The sequence below is a fragment of the Brachyhypopomus gauderio genome, unplaced genomic scaffold, assembly GCF_052324685.1.
Source record: "Brachyhypopomus gauderio isolate BG-103 unplaced genomic scaffold, BGAUD_0.2 sc34, whole genome shotgun sequence".
Lineage (NCBI taxonomy): Eukaryota > Metazoa > Chordata > Actinopteri > Gymnotiformes > Hypopomidae > Brachyhypopomus > Brachyhypopomus gauderio.
Genome location: NW_027506866.1, coordinates 1554261 through 1577363, shown reverse-complemented (window position 1 = coordinate 1577363; position 23103 = coordinate 1554261). Strand labels below are relative to the sequence as shown.

The following is a 23103-nucleotide window of genomic DNA, read 5'->3' as shown; positions in this document are numbered from 1 at the left end:
CCTCGGAAACTGGCGCTTCATTTCCAATTTCGGCCGCTAGCATAGCAACATAAGCTAACCCTTTGCTAACCTAAGCTAAGCTCCCCAGAACACACTGTTCGGCGAAACTGAAGCAGCCATGGATTATTTTGTTCGTTTTTATGCGGATTGTGGATACTTTTGAACATAAACGGATTACTTTGTGTGGAATATATAAGCAATTTTCGGAATTTTCGCCAACCCGGAAGTGAGACGGTACACCGGCTACGACGCGATTCTACGTACTGTGAGTAACAATGGATAATTTTTCATAAGCGATATTGTACAAAATATATATTCTAATACTAAACATTAACTAAGCGTTAGATTATAAACAGTTTTAGAGCGTTTGAGTGCTGCAGCACTCTGTATCGTGTCGGATGCTACCGGAGTTGGCTACGGTAACCTAGCTTATGCTGTCGGACTATATTGGACATAAATATGATATCATAACGTTCATATTTGGACATGAAATTTAGTCATTGGAATTTTCTGGTCTTGCTGTAATATGTGCAGCATTGTTGTTTGTCGTAGCTCCTCGGTTTCGTGTAAGGAATTTGTTGGCATGTTAGCTTAGTTGGCTAATGGTGTGTGTTGGGTGTGGCATATTTAGACATGGGTGTGGTGCACTTGACATACCTTGGATAAAGCTGAATAACTTTTCAATGCTTGCATGGATTTGCTCCATTTTTTCTGTGTTGTTAGAAAAGACCCTAGCGAAATTTATTGTAATTTCTGATACCTAATTTGAATAACTATGTGAATATACATTCCAGTCATGTTCAAGTTCAAGTCAGCATTTGTGACATTCCTGGCATATTAGCATCTGCAATAGAGGCTCTAAAATAAACCAAATTATGTGAATATGATACTGAAGTGTATTAATATGTTCCCCCAACTGCCTACTTCAGTTTGAGCCATGAATGATAATTTTCCTATATGTACAACTTGAGATATCTAGTTTTAATGTGAACTATGTCAAAAATGTTAAAAATGGCCACCGGGCGTGCGAATCTGCAGTATAAGGTTAATTTCATATGCTGGTCTGAAGATTGAACGTGTCCTCTACAGTTCTGTCTGTGTTTCATGTCCAGGTTCAGTGGAGCCTCCCCAGCTCCACTCTCCAGGGTGGAGGAGAGAGAGAGTGGGGAGACTTCACGGGAGCAGCAGACATCTTCAACCCTTGCTCCCAGACATCTTCGAAGCAGCTAACCCCAGTGATGCTGGTAGAGGTGACTTATTGATGTTGGCTTTACTTTATATGTCATTGAAATACCTGTACAAAATGTAGAATTTATAATGTTGCATCATTTGTTTTGTGTTAAAATATTGCTAAATACGATATTTGGGAACAAGGAGATCAGTTAGTCAGAAACTTCACTCAGGTGTCAAGTGAGCGGAGCTAAACTCATGAGCATGGATGCCCTTTCCCACGCAGGTTTGCCCAAATCCAGCCGCTTGCTACCTGAGAACCCCCCCGGGTATTTCCTACTGCCCTCCTACCCTCTGGCCACTCTTCCGGGAGTGCAGCGAGATACAAGCCCTCGGCGCAGAGACCCGGGCCCGTGGAGGGACAGTACTGGTGAGTGCATGGCTACGTTGCTAAGAACGTGCTAGGCACACACAGTGAGGCATGGCTGGTTATTTGGGTGCCCGCTTAAGTTAAGTTGGTCTTGCACTAAGCTTGTCTTGCACTTGTTCCCACGTCAGTGGTAAATTGATGAGCAGATCTAATTTTGTGGTCATATATTCTATATGAATTTAATTTTAACCAACAAATGTGCATATACGTAGATCATTTATAGTCACCACTTGTCAAATGTACAAAATACTTAAATTCAAATTTGATGATCTTCATCTGACATGGTTTCACTCAGTAATGGAACAGTGTCTAGCAGAGGCGAGATGTGCTAGCCATTAGCAGAGCTAGGCTAATGTATCTACCAGTATCAGAATTAAAATAATTCTGAATTGTGCCAAAATAATTAAATTGAATCAAATTGTAAAACTGGGTCACACATATACTGAAGCTCTGATAAATGTCTTCCTGCTTCTGGGCTCACGGATGCCCTGCTTTCAGTTATTCAGTACTACTTCATTGTGCTGCCATTACATGAATTGTAGCAAGATGCATATGAGAAGTTGCCGTTCTCGGTCCATCTTGCTTGAATCATATTTCAGTGGCACTTTCAGATAAAGAAACATGCAACGTAGTACTAAGGCACTGAGAAATGTTATGGTGAGGTAATTTCTGCTAATGGCCTTATTCACCCATGCAGGTGAAGTTGGCTCCAGCAGGTGTTCCAAACTGCCTGTGCTCACTTCACGCACGAGAGGGACCTCGTCAGGACTGATGAGACCTTCTCCGCCCACCTCCCCAGTGGAAGCCCTGCAGGAGGAGAAGCCTGGCAGGAACCTCCACCTGGACCTCGCCCTCATACATGACCCAGATGAGGAGCCAGTGGACAAGGAGGAGGTCAGTAGGAACATATATCATGTTGTACATAGTTGGAGTATCTCAGTCTCATGCATTAGTTTAACTAGTAAGTAAGTAAGTTTATTTATAAAGCACATTTTTTATGACGGAGTCAACCAAAGTGCTGTATAGAGGCTAAAAAGTACAATATATGCCCAACTCATAAAGAAAAAACATGTAGAATTTTACATAGCATAAAACATTTAAAATACATACAAATACACCAACTGATTACACCAACTGATACAACATAACTGATAGATTTCTTTGGTTGCTGCCTGCAAATGTTACTCAAGTGTTGTACTTTCTGGATTTTAATGCATAAACACAGCATTGGTCCTAATATAAGCTGACAAACCTAACGTCTGTGTTTACATAATAAAGGCCCTGTAGCATCCCAGTATTAAATCTGACCATGCATGCGATATGCTTTGCTTAGGTGTCCAAATATGATGAGATGATGTTTCCTTCTGCTGATGCTACATTTGCGTTTATCTCAGTTGTTAAGGATATCAACATAGTCCTAGCACTATGAGAGGGAGCATTGTCTGGTTGAGAGTATCCATCTCACTTTGGGTATATGGTGGCTGTGAATAAATAAATTAACCTAGTTAAGATATGAAGAGTTTGGTTCCAAAACGCTATAAATCCATTTTGATCAATTTGAGTAAAAATGTGTTTTCTTTAAGTGGTAGGCTGAAAACCACAGTTTTTTGTTTCAAACTATCAAATACCATACTAAGGTTAAAAAAACACAAACAAATTAAATCAAGATTTTAATATTTAAAGATTTATTTAAAAAAAACAATTCATTTTTTCACAAAACGCAATAAATCCATGCCATGTTTTTTTCAAAATGTCTTATATATCCTTTGTCATTATTAGAAATTTTTTTTGACTGAAAATGTGCAAAATACAATAATAAATAACTGTAAATTGTACATCTTAATATAATAGTTTGACCATTGGGCCTAAAAACACAAATTCATATAATATATAAATTTATATTATTATAATATAATAACCCTGCTCCTAGCTTGGTTATGAACAACCCCCAGCAAACAGTGTTTGTACATGAGTCACAGAGCTAAATCTTTTCCACGTTTGATAATTTTGCGAGCTAAACGTGCGCACTTTAGCCAGTCCGTCTATTTCGCGGCGATGTAACGATTCTCGGTTAGGGGCTGGATAGTCTGCCGCTGATATTCTGCCGCCGACAGTGGGACTGGTCAGAACCTGGGCATTGATAAAATAAAATAAATATATCTCTTTTTCCAATAACTGCTATACGAACAGGCTCCTCTATATCATCAAAACCGTTCATTTTTGCGGACTTTGAGAGTGAAAAACGAGACATATTTTAACAAAGTAAGCTACATGAAATGCCGGGCGGCTCAACAGGTCGCGTGCTATGATGTTTACATTCCGTATCTGGTGGTGCACTGTGATTGGATGAGTGGAGATGTGGCGTACTGCGGGAAATCAGGATTGGCGATTGTTGCATTTTGGAAGGAAAGAGAGAAAGCAGGGCAGTATTACACGGCGGATGTGGCGTTTTGATAAAAATTGAATATTGGCTTTTCAAGAGTGGTCACATACCATTCTGATTCTAACTCTTTTTTTTTTTAACTGCATTTATCGCGTTTCGGAACCAAACTCTTCATATATTCTGGCATCAAGGCATTGATATGTAGTTAATAATAATAGACCCAGTAAATGTCATTTACCTAACATACAGGGAGGATCCAGCTTTAAACTGGGCAAAATTTGTGTTTCTTTGGTCATTCAATACTTGTATAGTATTGTTGTATGTACTTGTACTTGACGGATATAGTGGGTATGGGCAGTTGCACTTGGGCTGACAGACTCTTTATTTTTCAGATGATGAACTCCCTGCGCCTCTTGCGTAAAAGAGTGGCTAAGAAGCGGGCTAAGGTGAATGCGAGTGGCAGAGAAGCAATGTTGCCTCCACTCACCAAACCTGCTGGCCGAGAGCCACTCCGTGCCTTCAGGCCTGCCAAAGGTGAGCTCACTCTTTTGCTCTCCTGGAAATGGCATCCAAACCATTTGTTGCAGCAACAACAACAAAAAAAGTAAAAGAAAAAAGTATTAAAAAAGTAAAAACTGCTTTGAAAGCCCTATACTACAAACAAAAAGCCCCTGCTGATCCTCTTGTACATTGCTATACCTGCACCCATTAACATTGTTTTTCTACACCATGAAGAAACCACTATGAAACCAGAAGTTATATTTGAGATTTTTGATAGAGTATGTGTTAATATGTATTGTGCTTTTCAGGATCTCAAGTGCAAAGCACCAGGGCGTCCCCTGCTGACGACATGTCTGAAGGAGTAATTGGCAGAGGTTGGAATTGGTTTGCTGTTAACACTGCATTACACAACACAATGTTTTAAATCTAGTTCTCCATGTTGAATAATGTTTTGCTGTCTTCAGGCTGATTTGACCAAAGTTGAGCTGATAGCCCTAAAAGTCCTAGTCAGTTTGTTTGGGTTCTGGTAAAGTGTGAGTGTCTTTTGTTTTATGGTGCCTGTCATGCATTTATAGCAGTTAACACTTATTGGGACACTTGTAAAGCTGCTTTGTGACAACAACTGTTGTAAAAAGCGCTATATAAATACATTTTGATTGATTGATTGATTGGTATTCCTCTCTAGATGAACTCAAACCAGGAACTCCCCGGAAGGATCCCTACTCGCAGCAGACTTTACGGCCCTTCTCCAAACCAGACCTCGCTCTCGCTCAGAGCTTCAGTCTGCTTAGCTCTGATGACTGGTAAGTCACACCTGCAAAATTCTGAAGCATTTGGCTAGGGCAGGTTAAACAGCAAGTCATTTATGGTGTTCTGCATATATGGTAAGTATGCATGTATTTAGTGAAGTTTTTTCCTCTTTGTCCCTTTTCTTGTAGCATTTTTTCTTGCAGTAGCCGATGGTTACAGTGTGTGTCTATGTCCAATATCTTTATACAGGGAGAAGAAAATTGAAGGGTTGATGTTCATCCGTAGATTGGCTCAGCATCACTCTGATGTGCTTGGCAGCAGGCTTCATGAGGTCTGCATTGTTCTTATTCAAGAGGTAAGCCACTAGATTTGCTGACTGTGTATCGGTCTGAATTCTAAAATTGGCAGACACCATGAGCATGTACATATTACAGGTGATGTTGCTGACAAAGTCAAGTCAGAGTTAGCATAGCACTTTGAAATTCCTTTTTTATAAAAACATTTCTCATCTAATTGAAATTCAGATGGCATAGCTAACTGTAATTAGTGATTAAGGTATTTCCGCCTACATAACACATTGCAGTGGTGGATTATACTTATTACGATGGCGGTGGCAGTGTTGGATGTGGCTGAAAAGAGCTGGAACGTTGTCTTTCCTGCAGGTGCTGCACCTGCGCTCTGCCGTGTCCCGCATGGCGGTGGTGTCCTTGAGGGAGTTGTACTCCAGCCTGCAGAAAGGGATGGACCAGGAAGTGGAGGCTACAGCTAAGGTCCTCCTCCACAAAGCAGCGGAGTCCAATGCCTTCATCAGGCAGGACGTGGACACAGCTCTGGACAGCATGGTGCAGAACTGCACCCCCATTCGGAGCATGAACGCCCTTCTCGCTGGAGGACTCTGGTCAGTTAGCCTGCAGTGAGCTTTAAACTGAGGCTTTCAGATAATTTTTACTTCTCCATTGTTCTTTCAAAATATTGCCCTGGCCTATATCAATCAGGGTGGCCGCGGGTCCTTAAAAAGTCTTAAATGGTATTAAGTTTAATTTTTGTCAAATAAGGCCTTGAAAAGTCTTATTTTGTCTTAAATTTTCAACCAAAATATCTTAAATTTGCGGAGCTAAATTTAGGGAGGAATAATTCCGTCAGCCATGTGTTGAAATTCGGGGGCGGATATCGGTAGATTCCAAATAAAATTAAATAAAATTCCAAATAAAATTAAAGCCAACTCGCAAGATCATACACGTTAAAATAAAGCACAAAAACTAATAATCAGTTAGTTTTTGTGCTTTATTTTAACGTGTATGTTCTTGCGAGTTGGTTTTAATTTTATTTGGAAAACAGTATTAAAAAGTCTTAAAATGTCTAAATTTTCACTTGGTCAAACCTGTAGACACCCTGTCAATATTTTTAGTTATTTATCCTCTTGTATATTCTTTTTATTGTGTTCCATCTCCGCTCTGCTGATCCAAACTGCCCTTCACACCACTTAAAGAATAGGCTAGTTAGCTAGCTCACAGAGGACATGCAAACATTTTCTGTTTAAAAATTACAGATGTACAATAACTGGTGCAAACTAAGCCATCAAATAGAATATGATCATTTGGTTGTGCACTTAGATCATACATAAGGGTATTAAGTTTCTTTTTAGAAGCTAAAAGTTGTACTGTATACATTGATTGGATGGATTAATAGTTATTACCTTCTTTTTTTGAATGCCCTAATTGTTTTCCTTCTGTTTTCCTCAAAAGTCATCTGAATGCTGCAGTAAGAAAGTGTACTGCTCGGCACTTGGCTACTTTGGTAGAGAAGATTGGTGCAGAGCGAATTATTCCTGCAGTCTCCAAGTTGGCACAGGACTCTTCCCAAGAAACCAGGTTAGTACTGGGATCAGAACGAGGATTCTACAAGGCTTATTCAGTTTCCCAGATAGTAATAAATGGTCGGTATGCTGTGAGTCACGGGTCTCTCACTCACGGTTCTCTCCTGTTTTGGGGTCTGTTCTTCGTCTCAGGCGCTTGGGCCGGCGTATGCTGCTGTTCCTGTCCTCCCACCATGACTTTGATAAGATGGTGGAAAAGTACATCCCTGCCAAAGACCTGGCAACCATCAGGGACACTGTCCACACTCTGAAATCCAAGGTAGCGATTCATGTTTGGATACATGATGAGGATTTTTTATCCCATTCAGCCACTATGCCCCATGTTTACTCACTAAACAAAGCTTATTCACAAAACTTTTAGGTGAAACAGACTGCAATAAAAAAAAACCATCTAAACTGTGATGGTAGACATATATTGTAAACAAATAATAAAGTACAGGGCAGTGCGTGGCACCACACATTGTATTTACAGTAAGGCATGCACAGTGTAGTCCCAGACCCAGTAGTTAAAGGACAGAGCATAGTTCAAAATGAACCGGCTTGAAACCTTTGGGATAGAATCAAAGTATGAAGCAATATGTGGACTTCAATATCATCACTCCATGTTTTGTGGTGATTTGTACGTGTGTATTCCCAGGAGAGGACAAAGTTGTCTAGGATTCCAAGATACAAGATGTGTCTCCCTCGTCTGGAGCAGCAAGAAGCTCCAGCCGCACAGGTGGAGCATCAGAACACGCAGCGAATGAAGCGCAGCCTTAGGCACACGGTCAGGGACGTGAGCCCAGACGACGCGGCACCTCTGAAAGGTAACGGCTGACTTCGGCGAATGCTCCCCTCCTGTTTCTTGAGAACCTTACATTACCGCTTACCCGTGAACCTCTTTCCCATCAGACCTGCAGCTGAACAGTAGTCTTCCAGCACAGACTAAGACCGGTGTCATCCTGGATGATTTGCCCTCAAGCTCCAGAAACGCACGCACCCCCAGAAGTCCCGTCAAAAGTTTGAGTCCTCCGCTTCATCCCAGCCCCCCCACGGCTGTCCCTACTAAAAACATGCTGCCACGACGCAGACGAGGTACCAGACTGATCAGAGCACGTCCGTCCCTTTCAAACAGTTCTGATGAGTGTTGCCTGCTCTTCAGCACTTCATGTGTGATCACTGCACTTGCATGTAAATTGCTTTGCTGTTAACACTGCATTACACAACAATGTTTTAAATCTAGTTCACCACATTGAATAATGTTTTGCTGTCAGCCTTCAAGCTAATTTGACCAAAGTTGAGCTGGTAGCCCTAAAAGTCCTAGTCAGTTTGTTTGGGTTCTGGTATTCCTCTCTAGATGAACTCAAACCAGGACCTCCCAGGAAGGATCCCCACGAGCAGCAGACTTTACGGACCTTCTCCGATCCAGACCTCGCTCTCGCTCAGAGCTTCAGTCTGCTTAGCTCTGATGACTGGTAAGTCACGCCTGCAAAATTCTGAAGCATTTGGCTAGGGCAGGTTAAACAGCAAGTCATTTATGGTGTTCTGCATATATGGTAAGTATGCATGTATTTAGTGAAGTTTTTTCCTCTTTGTCCATTTTCTTGTAGCATTTTTTTCTTTCAGTAGCCGATGGTTACAGTGTGTGTCTATGTTCAATATCTTCATACAGGGAGAAGAAAATTGAAGGGTTGATGTTCATCCGTAGATTGGCTCAGCATCACTCTGATGTGCTTGGCAGCAGGCGTCATGATGTCTGCATTGTTCTTATTCAAGAGGTAAGCCACTAGATTTGCTGACTGTGTATCGGTCTGAATTCTAAAATTGGCAGACACCATGAGCATGTACATATTACAGGTGATGTTGCTGACAAAGTCAAGTCAGCGATAGCAAAGTACTTTGAAATTCCTTTTTTATAAAAACATTTCTCATCTAATTGAAATTCAGATGGCATAGCTAACTGTAATTAGTGATTAAGGTATTTCCGCCTACATAACACATTGCAGTGGAGGATTATACTTATTACGATGGCGGTGGCAGTGTTGGATGTGGCTGAAACGAGCTGGAACGTCGTCTTTCCTGCAGGTGCAGAACCTGCGCTCTGCCGTGTCCCGCATGGCGGTGGTGTCCTTGAGGGAGTTGTACTCCAGCCTGCAGAAAGGGATGGACCAGGAAGTGGAGGCTACAGCTAAGGTCCTCCTTCACAAAGCAGCGGAGTCCAATGCCTTCATCAGGCAGGACGTGGACACAGCTCTGGACAGCATGGTGCAGAACTGCACCCCCATTCGGAGCATGAACGCCCTTCTCGCTGGAGGACTCTGGTCAGTTAGCCTGCAGTGAGCTTTAAACTGTGGCTTTCAGATAGCAACAACAGTCACAAGAAGCTAACAAAGCACTGATTTTGTCTGCGGTTTTTACTTTTCCATTGTTATTTCAAAATAGTGCCCTGGCCTATATCAATATTTTTAGTTATTTATCCTGTTAAATATTATTTTTATTGCGTTCCACCTCCTCTCTGCTGATCCAAACTGCCCTTCACACCGCTTAAAGAATAGGCTAGTTAGCTAGCTCACAGAGGACATGCAAACATTTTCTGTTTAAAAAATACAGATGTACACTAACTGGTGCAAACTAAGCCATCGAATAGAATATGATAATTTGATTGTGCACTTAGATCATACATATGGGTATTAAGTTTCTTTATAGAAGCTAAAAGTTGTACTGTATACATTGATTGGATGGATTAATAGTTATTACCTTCTTTTTTTGAATGCCCTAATTTTTTTCCTTCTGTTTTCCTCAAAAGTCATCTGAATGCTGCAGTAAGAAAGTGTACTGCTCTGCACTTGGCTACTTTGGTAGAGAAGATTGGCGCTGGCCGCTTATTGTCTGGGGCAAAAGACGTCATAGCGAGAATTATCCCTGCAGTCTCCAAGTTGGCACAGGACGCTTCCCAAGAAACCAGGTTAGTACTGGGATCAGAACGAGGATTCTACAAAGCTTATTCAGTTTCCCAGATAGTAATCTTTTGCTGATTCTTTTAGTCTCCTAGTCTGATACTCTGAAGTCAGCAAATGCTGTTAAATTGTAGAGTAATAGAAGCACTATCGTGTTTTCTACACACAGACGGCCTTGTAAAATTGTACCCTGGTAAATAAATGGTCGGTGTGCTGTGAGTTACGGGTCCCTCACTCACGGTTCTCTCCTGTTTTGGGGTCTGTTCTTCGTCTCAGGCGCTTGGGCCGGCGTATGCTGCTGTTCCTGTCCTCCCACCATGACTTTGATAAGATGGTGGAAAAGTGCATCCCTGCCAAAGACCTGGCAACCATCAGGAACACTGTCCTCACTCTGAAATCCAAGGTAGTGATTCATGTTTGGATACATGATGAGGATTTTTTATCCCATTCAGCCACTATGCCCCATGTTTACTCACTAAACAAAGCTTATTCACAAAACTTTTAGGTGAAACAGACTGCAATAAAAAAACCATCTAAACTGTGATGGTAGACATATATTGTAAACAAATAATAAAGTACAGGGCAGTGTGTGGCACCACACATTGTATTTACAGTAAGGCATGCACAGTGTAGTCCCAGACCCAGTAGTTAAAGGACAGAGCATGGTTCAAAATGAACCGGCTTGAAACCTTTGGGATAGAATCAAAGTATGAAGCAATATGTGGACTTCAATATCATCACTCCATGTTTTGTGGTGATTCGTACGTGTGTATTCCCAGGAGAGGACAAAGGTGTCTAGGAATGCGAAGATATAAGATGCGTCAGCCTCGTCTGGAGCAGCAAGAAGCTCCAGCCGCACAGGTGGAGCGTCAGAACACGCAACGAATGAAGCGCAGCCTTAGACACACGGTGAGGGACGTGAGCCCAGACGACGCGGCACCTCTGAAAGGTAACGGCTGACTTCGGCGAACGCTCCCCTCCTGTATCTTGAGAACCTTACCTTACCGCTTACCCGTGAACTCTATCCCAGCTGTGGAGTCATGCGTACCTCCTCCTCAGTTTGCCAGCAGGTGAATATTTAAACAGTTAATCAAAACAAACAAACAACAAAAAAGTGCATCCTGATTGGAACTGCTTTGATGTTTGCAATTTTTGATGGTGTTGATGTTGGTTTAATTTGATTGCAGCCTTGTTCATTTTCTGTTTGGACACTATAACCCAATCCTTGTGTTTTCTCTCTTGTGTGTGTTCAGCAAAGACAGCAGCAGAGCACACATCCACAGCATTGCAGACAAGACAGAGTACGTCAAGCAGCTCAAGGCCCTGCTGGGTTCAAAAGACTTCAGCGAGCCCATCAAGGGCATTGATCAGCTCTCATCAATAACCTTGGTGGGTTATTTTCTCTCTTTACAAAACATCTTGAAGGACACATGCCACTGGGCTTTAGAAAAACAACAACAACAACAATGATTGTGTTCTGTTTTACCTTTGTATCTTTTGATGAAAGGTTGCTAGGTTGGGGGAAAAGGTTCACACAAATCAGTAAAAGAATGTTCTTGCTCTTTGGCTAGATGTTTGTGGTGCAGATCAAATGGAAATCTCCTTTCATATTAAGGCACAGTCCAATATAAAGAAAAAAATATTTCTGTAAGACTGACAGGAGATCTTGCATTATCTGACAGCAGATAGTTAAATAATGGAGTTTACAGTGGATGTCCTTAGGCTCTTTTGTTCAATATACAGTGTCTAATCTTTTGTGGTTGTGTATACAGAAATATTCTACAAATTCAAATACATTATCAAAAAACAATTCTTTCAGAAAGTCATTCCACTGATATGCTAAGAGATGCCAGAGATAAAAAAAGATAAAAGATTTACCAGAAATACTATAATTCCTATATTAATTAATAATATTTATAATATTGATAATAATCATTCCAGAGAGTTACCAAATACTGTCACTTTAGTTTAATTAAATCTTTCTAGGTTAAAAAAATGCTTCTGTAATAACCCAGTGCTGTCCAGGGTTGATTTATTTATCTTTGTTCCTTTTAAATGTTCTTTTTATAGAGCTGGTTAGGGAACTCTACCCCTGCAAGCCACAACTGGTTGAGCAGAAGGTGCTTCCTCTGCTCTGGTACCTCCTGGGGACCTCCAGCAACAGTGGTACGGTCCACGGGAGGGGTGGAAGCGTGAGAGGGGCCACTGTCCACCTATGCCAAGCCCTTCATGCCCACATGGGTCCGGCGCTGCTGGACTGCGCTGCTTCCCAACCTTCCAATATCCGCAAGAGCCTAAGAGAGTTTGTGAAGAACCTCCCGATCAACTGAGAGCTGCAAGCCAGACCTCCAGACCAAAATAAAGCCCAACATGGATTCTACTTGAAGATGGAGATGTTTGTGTATTTCTTACTGTGCCTGCACTTTAAATGAAAGAGAGGGGAAGAAAGTCAAACGTTTTTAACATTTTGAATTAGCAGAAAGCTAAATCCTTAAACTCAGAAGGCCTTTTAAATAAGGAGCACAGATTTTAGCGAATCACATCAGGTTTAACATGCCTAGGAGCTCTGCTCTTTTTGCACTTTGAAATACTAACACTTATCATGATAACTGTTGTCATGGTGACTATAGATATATATTGTTCTATGATTGTTATTTTCTGTTGACATGTCCTGAGGTAACTGTGCAGAATGTAATTTATCACATGCACAAGGAACAAGGATCTATAGTCTTTTTGTTGTTTGGTATGTGTAATGTGACTTTTCAATGAGGAGTCTTAAAAAATGAAAAAGCTACGACTCACAAAATTACTTTTGTATTCTATAGCCAGGGCTTAATTTGAGCCGGATCCTGCCGGAACAGGATCCAGGAACTCTTTCATTTTGAAGGGTGCGTTCCGGGAACTGTCTGCCTCGATCCAGTAACTTTCAAGCCTACTAATTATAAGTTATGAAGAAATCTGTATGCACTTCTGCACTTAAACACTTATAAAACACATGTAAATAATTTAAAAGTAATTTATATATACAAATTGGCTTGTTATTTTAACATTTGTGTGCCTAAGCGTTTTGTGATCCGGTGACATTGTGATTTTGTTTTGCGATCCGGTGACATTGTTGGCCTCTGACCCCTTGTCTCATGCCGCTGTTTGCGTTCTGGCATCGTTTGATTTTCAAAGTAAGCACTGTGTATAGCTAATACAGTTGTGATCAAATTTATTCAACCCCCAATGCTGCGAAGGGTTTTATGGAATTCGGTGCACATTTGTAATTGTGTTCATAATGAAATCTTACAAGGACTTGTTAAAGAACTAAATGCAACTAAGATAGCATCAATTTTTTTGTCATAAAGTATTAAATGGCCTTTTTGTGATTTCTTCATTGACACAATTATTCAACCCCTTTACGACTACCACTCCTAAGAACAGAGGTTCATTCCAGTGTTTTCCATCAGGTATTGAAAACATCTGTGGATGTCAACGAGCAGCAATCAAGCATGATAAGCACCAATTAGGCAGATTTAAAAGGACTGTGATACTCAGCTCCTTCTAGACATCTACTGGTGTGTTTCCAAGCATGGTGAAGGCAAGAGAATGGTCCCAGAAGACAAGAGAAGAGGTTATTGCTCTTCACAAGAATGGCAATGGATATAAAAAGATTGCGAAGTTGTTAAATATTCCAAGAGACACTATCGGAAGTATCATTCGCAAGTTCAAGTTAAAGGGCACAGTGGAAACGTTACCTGGTCGTGGCAGAAAGAAGATCCTGACCGCGACTGCTGTGCGCTACCTGAAGCGTAATGTGGAGAAAAATCCCCGCGTGACTGCTAAGGAACTGAAAAAAGACCTGTCAGATGTGGGCACTGAAGTTTCAGCTCAGACAATAAGGCGCGCACTGCATAACGAAGACCTCCATGCCAGAACGCCCAGACGCACCCCCTTGCTGACTCCAAAGAACAAGAAAAGTCGACTGCAGTATGCCAAAAGTCATGTGGACAAGCCACAAAGGTTTTGGAACAGTGTACTGTGGTCAGATGAAACTAAATTAGAACTGTTTGGGACAATGGACCAGCGCTATGTTTGGAGAAGGAAGAACCAGGCTTATGAACAAAAGAACACCTTGCCTACTGTGAAGCATGGCGGGGGGTCAATTATGCTTTGGGGCTGTTTTGCTTCTAATGGTACAGGAAAGCTTCAACGTGTGCAGGGTACCATGAATTCCCTTCAGTACCAGGAGATCTTGGAGGAAAATGTGATGGAGTCAGTCACAAACCTGCGGCTTGGGAGACGTTGGACCTTCCAACAGGACAATGATCCGAAGCACACATCCAAGTCCACTAGAGCATGGTTGAACATGAAAGGCTGGAACATTCTAGAGTGGCCATCGCAATCACCAGACTTAAATCCAATTGAGAACCTCTGGTGGGACCTAAAGAAGGCAGTTGCAGTGCGCAAGCCTAAGAATGTGACTGAACTGGAGGCTTTTGCCCATGAAGAATGGGCTAAGATACCCATAGGTCGCTGCAAGACACTTGTGTCAAGCTATGCTTCACGCTTGAAAGCTGTCATAACTGGAAAAGGATGTTGTACTAAAAAATAAACCCAATAGGGGGTTGAATAAAACTGATAATGATGTGAGCACAGTAAAGACATTTGTGGTTATTCCATCATAAATATTATGTTATGTTTGTCTAATTTATAAGTGCCTCTTTGATATAATTGTAAATAAGATGACTGAAATGATCAAAATCAATGTCAAACTGGCCAAAACACTTTATTTCAGTGGGGGTTGAATAAATTTGATCACAACTGTAAGTGTAATGGCACAGTATTAACTTAACTCATTCTAACTGTCAATAAAAGCTTGTTACTCATATGATTGCAATTATATTTCTGTATGTGCTAAAAACAATTGACAAACACATATAAAAACCAGAGGGCAGCAGATCATGTGAAAATATAATAATTGTGTCATGCTCAAAAGTTTTGGCCATGAGTGTAGACCAGGATAATGACACTACAGAATTTCTTCACAGAGCCTCAGCCATGGGAGTCAAGAGCACACCACCTGAAACAAAATTCAAGACAAAATTAGTCCCACCTGTATATTTACAAAGTACGGTGATAAAGCTATTGAATCAGTTTCTTTAACACCCCCCCCCCCCCCATCAGACTCCACCATGTCAAGAGTAGAGGTGCATTTTTCTCGCCACAGACATTCAGAGCCCAGTGCAAAATCATCACAGGAGGAAACCTTCAGACTCCAGATTCAAGACTTAGTCAATCACGTACCTCATCCCCAGGATGCATGGACGATGTCCCCTGAAAGAGAAAACAATTGTCTTAGATTAACAGTCATGGCCTTTTATTCTGAATTCGTCTTATGCTTGTTTCCCGTGTTAGACATCTGTGACCACTGAATTCTGTAACCAGAGACCACCATGCATGTGTCGTCAAGAAATAAGGTAGGGTCAAATCCTGTTAACTGCACATGGGTACTCAATCGTTGATTGTAGTTTATAAGGAAATTAAAGCTCATTTCAAAATGAATTATTTATTTAGTGTGTATTTCTTGATTAAGATATGTGCTTGTATATACTTAGATATTTGTTAATGACATATTTGGCATTCTTAGCGAGGAGCAAAGTAAATTTTTCATTGTATCTAAGGAAACCTGTTCCCTCTGTGCATATGACAAACTCTGAATTTGAAAAGATTAGGTAGGCCTAAATGACGTTTTCACACATGCAGACAATTATGTTTTACGTTGCATGAAAAAAATCTGTTGATTCTAAAGCTTTTGGTTAAACGTCAGCTTATTCATTTCTTATTTTCTACTAACAAATGCCTAGGGTGGTTCGTACGATTGATAAACATTTCTTTTCTGACGAGAAGCAGCACTATCCAGAACACTTGAACAGAAGTTGATGGTCACCAATTAAGGTTAAGGATGCCCTCGCCGGAATACCGAAAGGGTTCGCCCTGAAATACCCTCTGACACATAGTGGTCACTACAGTGGACAGCTATTTAAACGTCATTTTCTCCTAAATATAAAGGTTTCTATGGTGAAATTGCGTATCAGCATGTAGAATGCTCTCTGCTGCCACCCTCCATTTAGGTGTATTCAGTGGTTAGTTGTTGTAACTACAAGTAAATCTCCTCTGAATCCAAGATGGCCGACAGACAGCCACACGTGTTCAACACTGCTGGAATATCCTGTCAATCCTTCTATTCTAGGAGACCCATAGAGGTAAAAAAAATATGGTGACATACAGGAGTATCTAAGTAACAATATTATTCTTTTAGTTTTGAAAAAAATATTTTAAATAAGTAGGAAATTGTGATTAACCATGTGTCCACTGAAGTGGACGTCATGCATTACTAGGTATATTTCCAACATAAGTCATGTAGATGATTCATCTTTCAATTATGACTATTTTGGTTGCAATTCAGTTTATTTTGGGTATACCTACAAGTTAGTTTTTAAAAATATAAATTTTTGTCAAGATTAGTTGTTTGTTAGTGAAATTATAATTTTGTCATTTTTAGACCACAAGTGCAGAAAAAAATAGGGAAACCTATAGAATAGTGCAGGAAATTCCCTCCGACTCCAGTGATGAGTGTAGTGACAACAGCGATGATGAGTGGCTGCCAGAGAACACCAGAGATGAGGATGAGGGACAAGATGATGAGGGACAGGATACAGAGAGACAGGATGATGAGGGACAGGATGCAGAGAGACAGGATGATGAGGGACAGGATGCAGAGGGACAGGATGCAGAGGGACAGGATGCAGAGGGACAGGATGCAGAGAGACAGGATGCAGAGAGACAGGATGCAGAGAGACAGGATGATGAGGGACAGGATGATGAGGGACAGGATGCAGAGAGACAGGATGCAGAGAGACAGGATGCAGAGAGACAGGATGATGAGGGACAGGATGATGAGGGACAGGATGCAGAGGGACAGGATGCAGAGGGACAGGATGCAGAGGGACAGGATGCAGAGAGACAGGATGCAGAGAGACAGGATGCAGAGGGACAGGATGCAGAGAGACAGGATGCAGAGAGACAGGATGCAGAGAGACAGGATGCAGAGAGACAGGATGATGAGGGACAGGATGCAGAGAGACAGGATGCAGAGAGACAGGATGCAGAGAGACAGGATGCAGAGAGACAGGATGATGAGGGACAGGATGATGAGGGACAGGATGCAGAGGGACAGGATGCAGAGGGACAGGATGCAGAGAGACAGGATGCAGAGAGACAGGATGCAGAGAGACAGGATGATGATGGAGGTCAGCGTGATGAGGGAGCTGTGGGAAATGTCCAGAGAAATCTTCGCAAAGTACCTGCCGGCACTCAAACCCGCAAATATGTCTGGAAACTCAAAGACATCGACTATGATAGAGATGTGCTCCCTTTTCAAGGAGTATGGAGAGTGAATGTTGAGGGAAGAGAACACGGAAAACGAAATACATCTGCATGCAGTGTGATGTGGCACTGTGCCCTGGATGCTTTGCCAATTTTCATGTAGCTTAGGACAGTTGCCTATAATAATAGTTTTAGAGACATTTTGAAACATTCATTTATGTTACATGTAGCTTTATAGTGTTTTTTCTTATTTAGCTCTAAACAGTAAGGCTATAGAATGTTAAAGAATGTTAACAATGCTCATGAATTTATGATCAAATTAAATTTTATTCATTTTTCCATTACGTTTTTACAGTTGTATGTTGAGTGCTTAAGTGCATGTAGTCCACTGTAGTGGACATTTCTGTAACTTCCTGAAAAAATGAAATTTTTGGAAAAACTTTTATATTTGATTTTTTCATGCCCTATAAAGTATAAAAACACATTAAAAAAAAATCTTGACTCAGTATTTCATAATGCATGCATCAGAGACTCTGCCATGTCATTAGTAGAGACGCACTTTTGTCACAATGTACTTTTGGAGCCCAGTGCAAAACATCACGAGAAACTTTATTGGTATATGCACAGTAAAGAAACGTGTTGCTCTGTACAACGAAATAGTAATCAAGGATAAAATAAGCATGCAACATTATGATAAGTATTCATAAATGGAAATGTAAACGAAACAGAAATATAAACTGCTAAGAAGTTTATGTACATACAGTCATTGTGCAGTAGCGAGCTACATTGCTTGTTGTCAGACTGGTATGAAAACCCAATAGACTCAGCACACTTACAAATTGTCTAAACACACTTGGCACTGCCACATAATCTCCTTTCTGCATTTGCCACATGTGAACCTTTTACAAAAACCACAACGCTTAGTGGCACGGTTACTCTTGCAGCCACACTTAACCTGGCACAATGCCCTTTTCCCTGTGTCAGGTGTGGGTTGTTGCTGCTGAAACTCTACCTTGGACACCTCCTTGGCTTCCATATGAGACTGTGCAAGTTCTGTTGCAAGCTTCACCAAGAACTCGGACCGTCTCTCTTTTACCCCAGTGCATGCTTGAAAAAGCACATGTGCATTCAGGCATGAAATGTCAATCATGTTATAAAACACAGCGACTGGCCAACGCCGTGTTCCTGAACGTACACTGTACTTTCGCACCATCTGGTCCATGACATCCACACCACATTTTAGGCTGTTGTAGTCTGTGATTGTGTTTGGCTTTTTTTTTTGGGTGTCTCCAATCTCCACCGTACTGTGCATGCTACTGAGGATGCAGACAGTCTTTTTCCGTCTGGGCGCGTAAACGGTCAGCGTGGCACCAGAGGTTGAAAACACCTGTGTACTAAATTCCTCACGGCCCAAATTCTTTTTGACAGAGTCTGGAAGCTCACGACGAATCTTGTTTACTGTGCCAAGGAGGGTGGTCTTCCGGCCCAGCAACTGCCTTGCTAGTGACAGTGAGGTGAAAAAATTGTCTGTGGTAACAGTTCTTCCTTGGTCCATAAATGGTTCCATAAGCTTCATCACCACATTTTCCGATAGTCTTTCCCCCACGGGACGACTGGAGTCTTTGCCAAGATATGGGATGATGTTGCATACATACTTGGATTTCAGGTCACATGCCACCCAGAACTTTATCCCAAACTTGTCGGGTTTTGTTGCAATGTACTGAAGAAAAGAGCAACGGGTCTTAGTTGGAAAAAGTTGCTCATCTATGGTGATATGCCTTCCTGGGTTGTAACAAGTGATGCAATTGGCAGCGAAAGACCCCCAAACATTAGAGATTGCAGCAAACCGGTCAGTTGCAGCTCGTTCACTGCGTGTGTACTTGTCGTCAAAGTGAAGGTGCTGCATGATGTCCTGGAAGCGGTTTCGCGACATAATCTTGGTGATTAAGGGCACTCCCAGTGTTGTAGACCATGAGTCATGCACCGCTGGAAGGCGCACAACACCTCGCAGGATGAGGATTGCAATGAACGCCTTTAGCTCAGCGAGGGACATGAACCAGTTTTCTTGCTGTGTCTGGCGTGCATGCTGGACAGTCCACCCCTGTATGATCCGAAGCATTTCAATAGAAACGAAACAGAGGAAACTCTGTAAGCGACTCGATTCTTTCCGTAGGGCAAACGCAGTTGGCTCTCCATTCGTGGTATTGCATTTACTTGGGCTTGGATGCACTCCATCATGTCTTCCGATCTGTTCTTCATGCCACACTGTGCCGTCTTTTGCAGTCTCTGTCAGCCGCCCGTGTGTCTCCACGCGACCCCTCTTTACTGGTGATGAAGTCTCCTCATCTACAGGACCATATGTTTGAGATTTGATTAGTGAAAGGTTGAAATAATGTGAAATTGACAAACATAATATTTGAAACATAGCCGGCGATTGGCGGGTTCACACACAAATAGGCATTCTGGCCTTAATGGGGGGGGGGGGGGGGGGGGGGTGTGCATAAATAAATTAATGTGCACAAAAAGATTCAATTGAGGCACTAAAGGCCCAAAACGATCAAAATGTGTATTGGGAAATTGAGTCAGATCAAAGAACTAAATCACATGCTGAGATCAGCAGTGTGTGTGTGTGTGTATGGGGTCTTATGTATGTACTATTCAGTCAGTTCCAGTATTTGGCCAGTAAATGGAGCCCATGTAATACCATACTGATATTACAGTAATGAAATAAGACATTTTAGTGAAATAAAAGGTTCATTTCTGGTCAAGCAGTGCACCTTTTGTTATGAGATCTAATTGCAAAGTTATTTATCTCATTGATCTGACTCATACAAGACCCTTTATTTGTCTGTATTCTGCATAACAGCATTGCAGCATGAGTTTTTATGATTTCTTAGGTTTTTGGACAATGTAGCGACAGGCCAATTTGAACCAAACTTGGCATACCTGAAGGACCTCAGTCTATAAAAGGCTTTGAAATTGGGAGTTGATCAACATGTTTATATGAATTATAGCAATATAGGTCATATATGGCCTCAATGATATAATGGGAAAATGGACCCACCTGAAAATAAAAAAAATCCAACAATTTTTAAAAATAGTTTACCTACAGTGTCTACAGATTATGCCCATGCCACTCTTGCCATCATTGGATCAAATTCCTAGGACTAGTTCGAAAAGTGCTATTTTCAAACAATTGATGAATGTGACAAAACTACGCCTTTTTTAATAGGACTTGTAATTGCAAAGTTGTCAGGTGGACTGCAAGGAATCAAAAGAATCAAGTTTCATTTTCCTAAGCAAAGATTTGGAAAAGTTATGCATGATTCACAAATAGTGCCACCTAGTGGCCAAATGTTTCAAAACTGCACAGTGTGACAGTCCTGAGACGTGTGTGAACCCTAAATTGCAAAAATAGGTTTCCCCACACTACGTGTGTGAACCCCAATTATAATTCCAAAACATCTCAAGTATGACACCTTGGAAGTAATGTAGGATTGTTTTCACACAGCAATACGTGGCATATATATATATATATTTTTTTTATAGTTTATCTTTTGAAAAAATGTCAATAGGTAAAGATATTTCTACATAAATTTATACAATAAACCCTCAACTACTTGAAATAGAATAATATTAGAGTAATTTTAACTTATCCAGATGGTACTTTTTGCAGTGTCTCTTCCAAAAACACAACAGCCATAACTGACAAACAAAAATAGGAAATCTTACCAGAAGAGATTTCAGTCACTAATCGGATCAAGAGTTATTTCTCCTCCATCAGAGTCACAAGGGTCGACATGGTTGAGGACCACGTCCAAAGCCTGTTGTGTTCTGCAAACCTTTGCCATCTTTGCTTCTAAGTCAACAGAGTAAGTGAAATATAGCAACATGGATTTTTATCCACATGTAGGTGGTTACATTCATAATAGTCATAATCGTTCACACTACCACCCATCACACCCATCCCTGTTCACCGTTACCTGGTACCGGCATATTTCGATCTAATGGCTGCAACATTATATTTATATATTGTAATATTGTAATATAGTACTATAGTGAGAAACCTTTATTCTATTTTATTTTACTATTTCTTCTCCATCCGAGTCAATGGATCAACACAGTTCACACAATCACCCATCCCCCCCGTTTAGCATTACCTAGTAGTGGCTGCATGTACATAAAGGATGGCTTTTATTAGACCTTTATTCTATTTTATTTCACTTAGCATGTAGCCAGATATTTATTAAAGTCTATGCACTTTATTAACAAGTTTCCTATGTCTGCAGTCATCTCTCTCCATTATTAAACTGACAACAACATTATTTGAACTATAATTCTAAAACATCTCAAGTCTGCCTCCTTTGTACTAATTTTGGATTGTTCTCACTGCAAAAGGAGACATGCTGATTGGTCAAAAATAGCTAAAGTTCTGATTTTTTCTTAAAGGGTTTTTTTTCTTCTCCATCTGAGTCAATGTATCAACACAGTTCACACAATCACCCATCCCCCCGTTTAGCATTACCAAGTAGTGGCTGCATGTACATAACAAAGGATGGCCTAAACATTTGGCCTGCGGGCCGGAGTTTGGACACCTCTGCATTAGGCCATCACGTCCATTAGTGCAGTTTTCATTAGCCTGCAGCAAATTCTGAAAATACTATTGAATATGGCCTGCATAAGGAGCATGAGCTCAACTCTGCCTGGCCTAATGGGATGCAAATGACCCCAGCACTGCCATTTGGCACTCTCTGCTAGAAGGAGTCGTATGAAAATGCTGGTAGTTGCAGTGTTAAAAGATTACAGTACCTTTAACAGTCACTACTACGACAAATTAACAGAATTGTTGTGCATTTGTCAACGTACCAGAGGTGTCACACGTCGAAAAGGCTCTGACAATACGGCTTTTAGCAACGGCAAACATCAACTACGGAATAGAATAGAAAAACCGGTAACGTCTAAACAAATGCTTACCAATTGCTGCAGCGCTTCAACAGCTACTTGCAAGGAGCCCCTTTCCTGCTCAGAAGAAAGATTGAAATGTGGCCAAGGGAGGTTCCGGCGAAATGGCGGACAGGGTGCACGTGTTTTTCTGAGTTCTGTTTTCTTCGTCCCAATTTATAATTTTGTACCATCCAACCTTTTCATCACCTTCCCAAAATAGCTTTTTACTTAATTGCACAGCATAATGAGTAAGAAAAACGTTACTTCGGATCGCCGAAAAGACGCTATCGACTTTCACGATTATTCTGCGAGGATGGAGGTTTCGTCTGAGAGCACTAAACGAAAGGACGCGCTTTCACCGTGTAAAAATCCATCAGCTGCAAAGAAACTGGACACTGGTGGTTCTGAGATTCAAGACACGCTATTAACTCTGGTGGACTCTATTTCCAAACTTTCTGATAAAGTTGACTCTCTCGGCTCACAGATGCAACAGCAGGCGGCTATGCTAGCTAGCATTGCTAAGTCTGTGGAATTTAATGCAGCCGAGATCAAGGACTGTAAAGCTCGGCAGCAGGTGACGGACCACGAAGTGTCCATTCTTAAAGACGACAACCAACAGCTGGTGCAACGAGTGCTGGAGATGGAAAGATGTTAACCTTGTAAACCCTGTAAAGCTGCTTTGCGTCAACTTGAGTTGTTAAAAGCGCTATACAAATAAACTTTGACTGATTGAAAGATATAA

General features: G+C 41.2%; 1 protein-coding gene and 1 non-coding gene across 2 annotated transcripts in view; one reads left to right on the top strand and one right to left on the bottom strand.

The window, feature by feature from the left end:
* The window catches only part of LOC143485361 (uncharacterized), a 207038-nt gene that overhangs the window by 31616 nt on the left and 152319 nt on the right, over window positions 1-23103 (top strand). Inside the window, exons 7-20 of the mRNA XM_076984757.1 lie at window positions 1113-1250; window positions 1457-1600; window positions 2298-2494; window positions 4376-4517; window positions 4793-4858; window positions 5170-5287; window positions 5484-5589; window positions 5897-6132; window positions 6980-7105; window positions 7243-7369; window positions 7748-7916; window positions 8002-8184; window positions 8447-8564; window positions 8762-8867. Coding sequence (XP_076840872.1) covers window positions 1113-1250; window positions 1457-1600; window positions 2298-2494; window positions 4376-4517; window positions 4793-4858; window positions 5170-5287; window positions 5484-5589; window positions 5897-6132; window positions 6980-7105; window positions 7243-7369; window positions 7748-7916; window positions 8002-8184; window positions 8447-8564; window positions 8762-8867 — 1976 coding nt within the window. The remainder of the gene's footprint in view (window positions 1-1112; window positions 1251-1456; window positions 1601-2297; window positions 2495-4375; window positions 4518-4792; window positions 4859-5169; window positions 5288-5483; window positions 5590-5896; window positions 6133-6979; window positions 7106-7242; window positions 7370-7747; window positions 7917-8001; window positions 8185-8446; window positions 8565-8761; window positions 8868-23103) is intronic.
* On the bottom strand, window positions 15205-15295 carry LOC143485526 (small nucleolar RNA SNORD88). Its single transcript, XR_013122900.1, has one exon. It is a non-coding gene; the product is annotated as a small nucleolar RNA SNORD88 (small nucleolar RNA).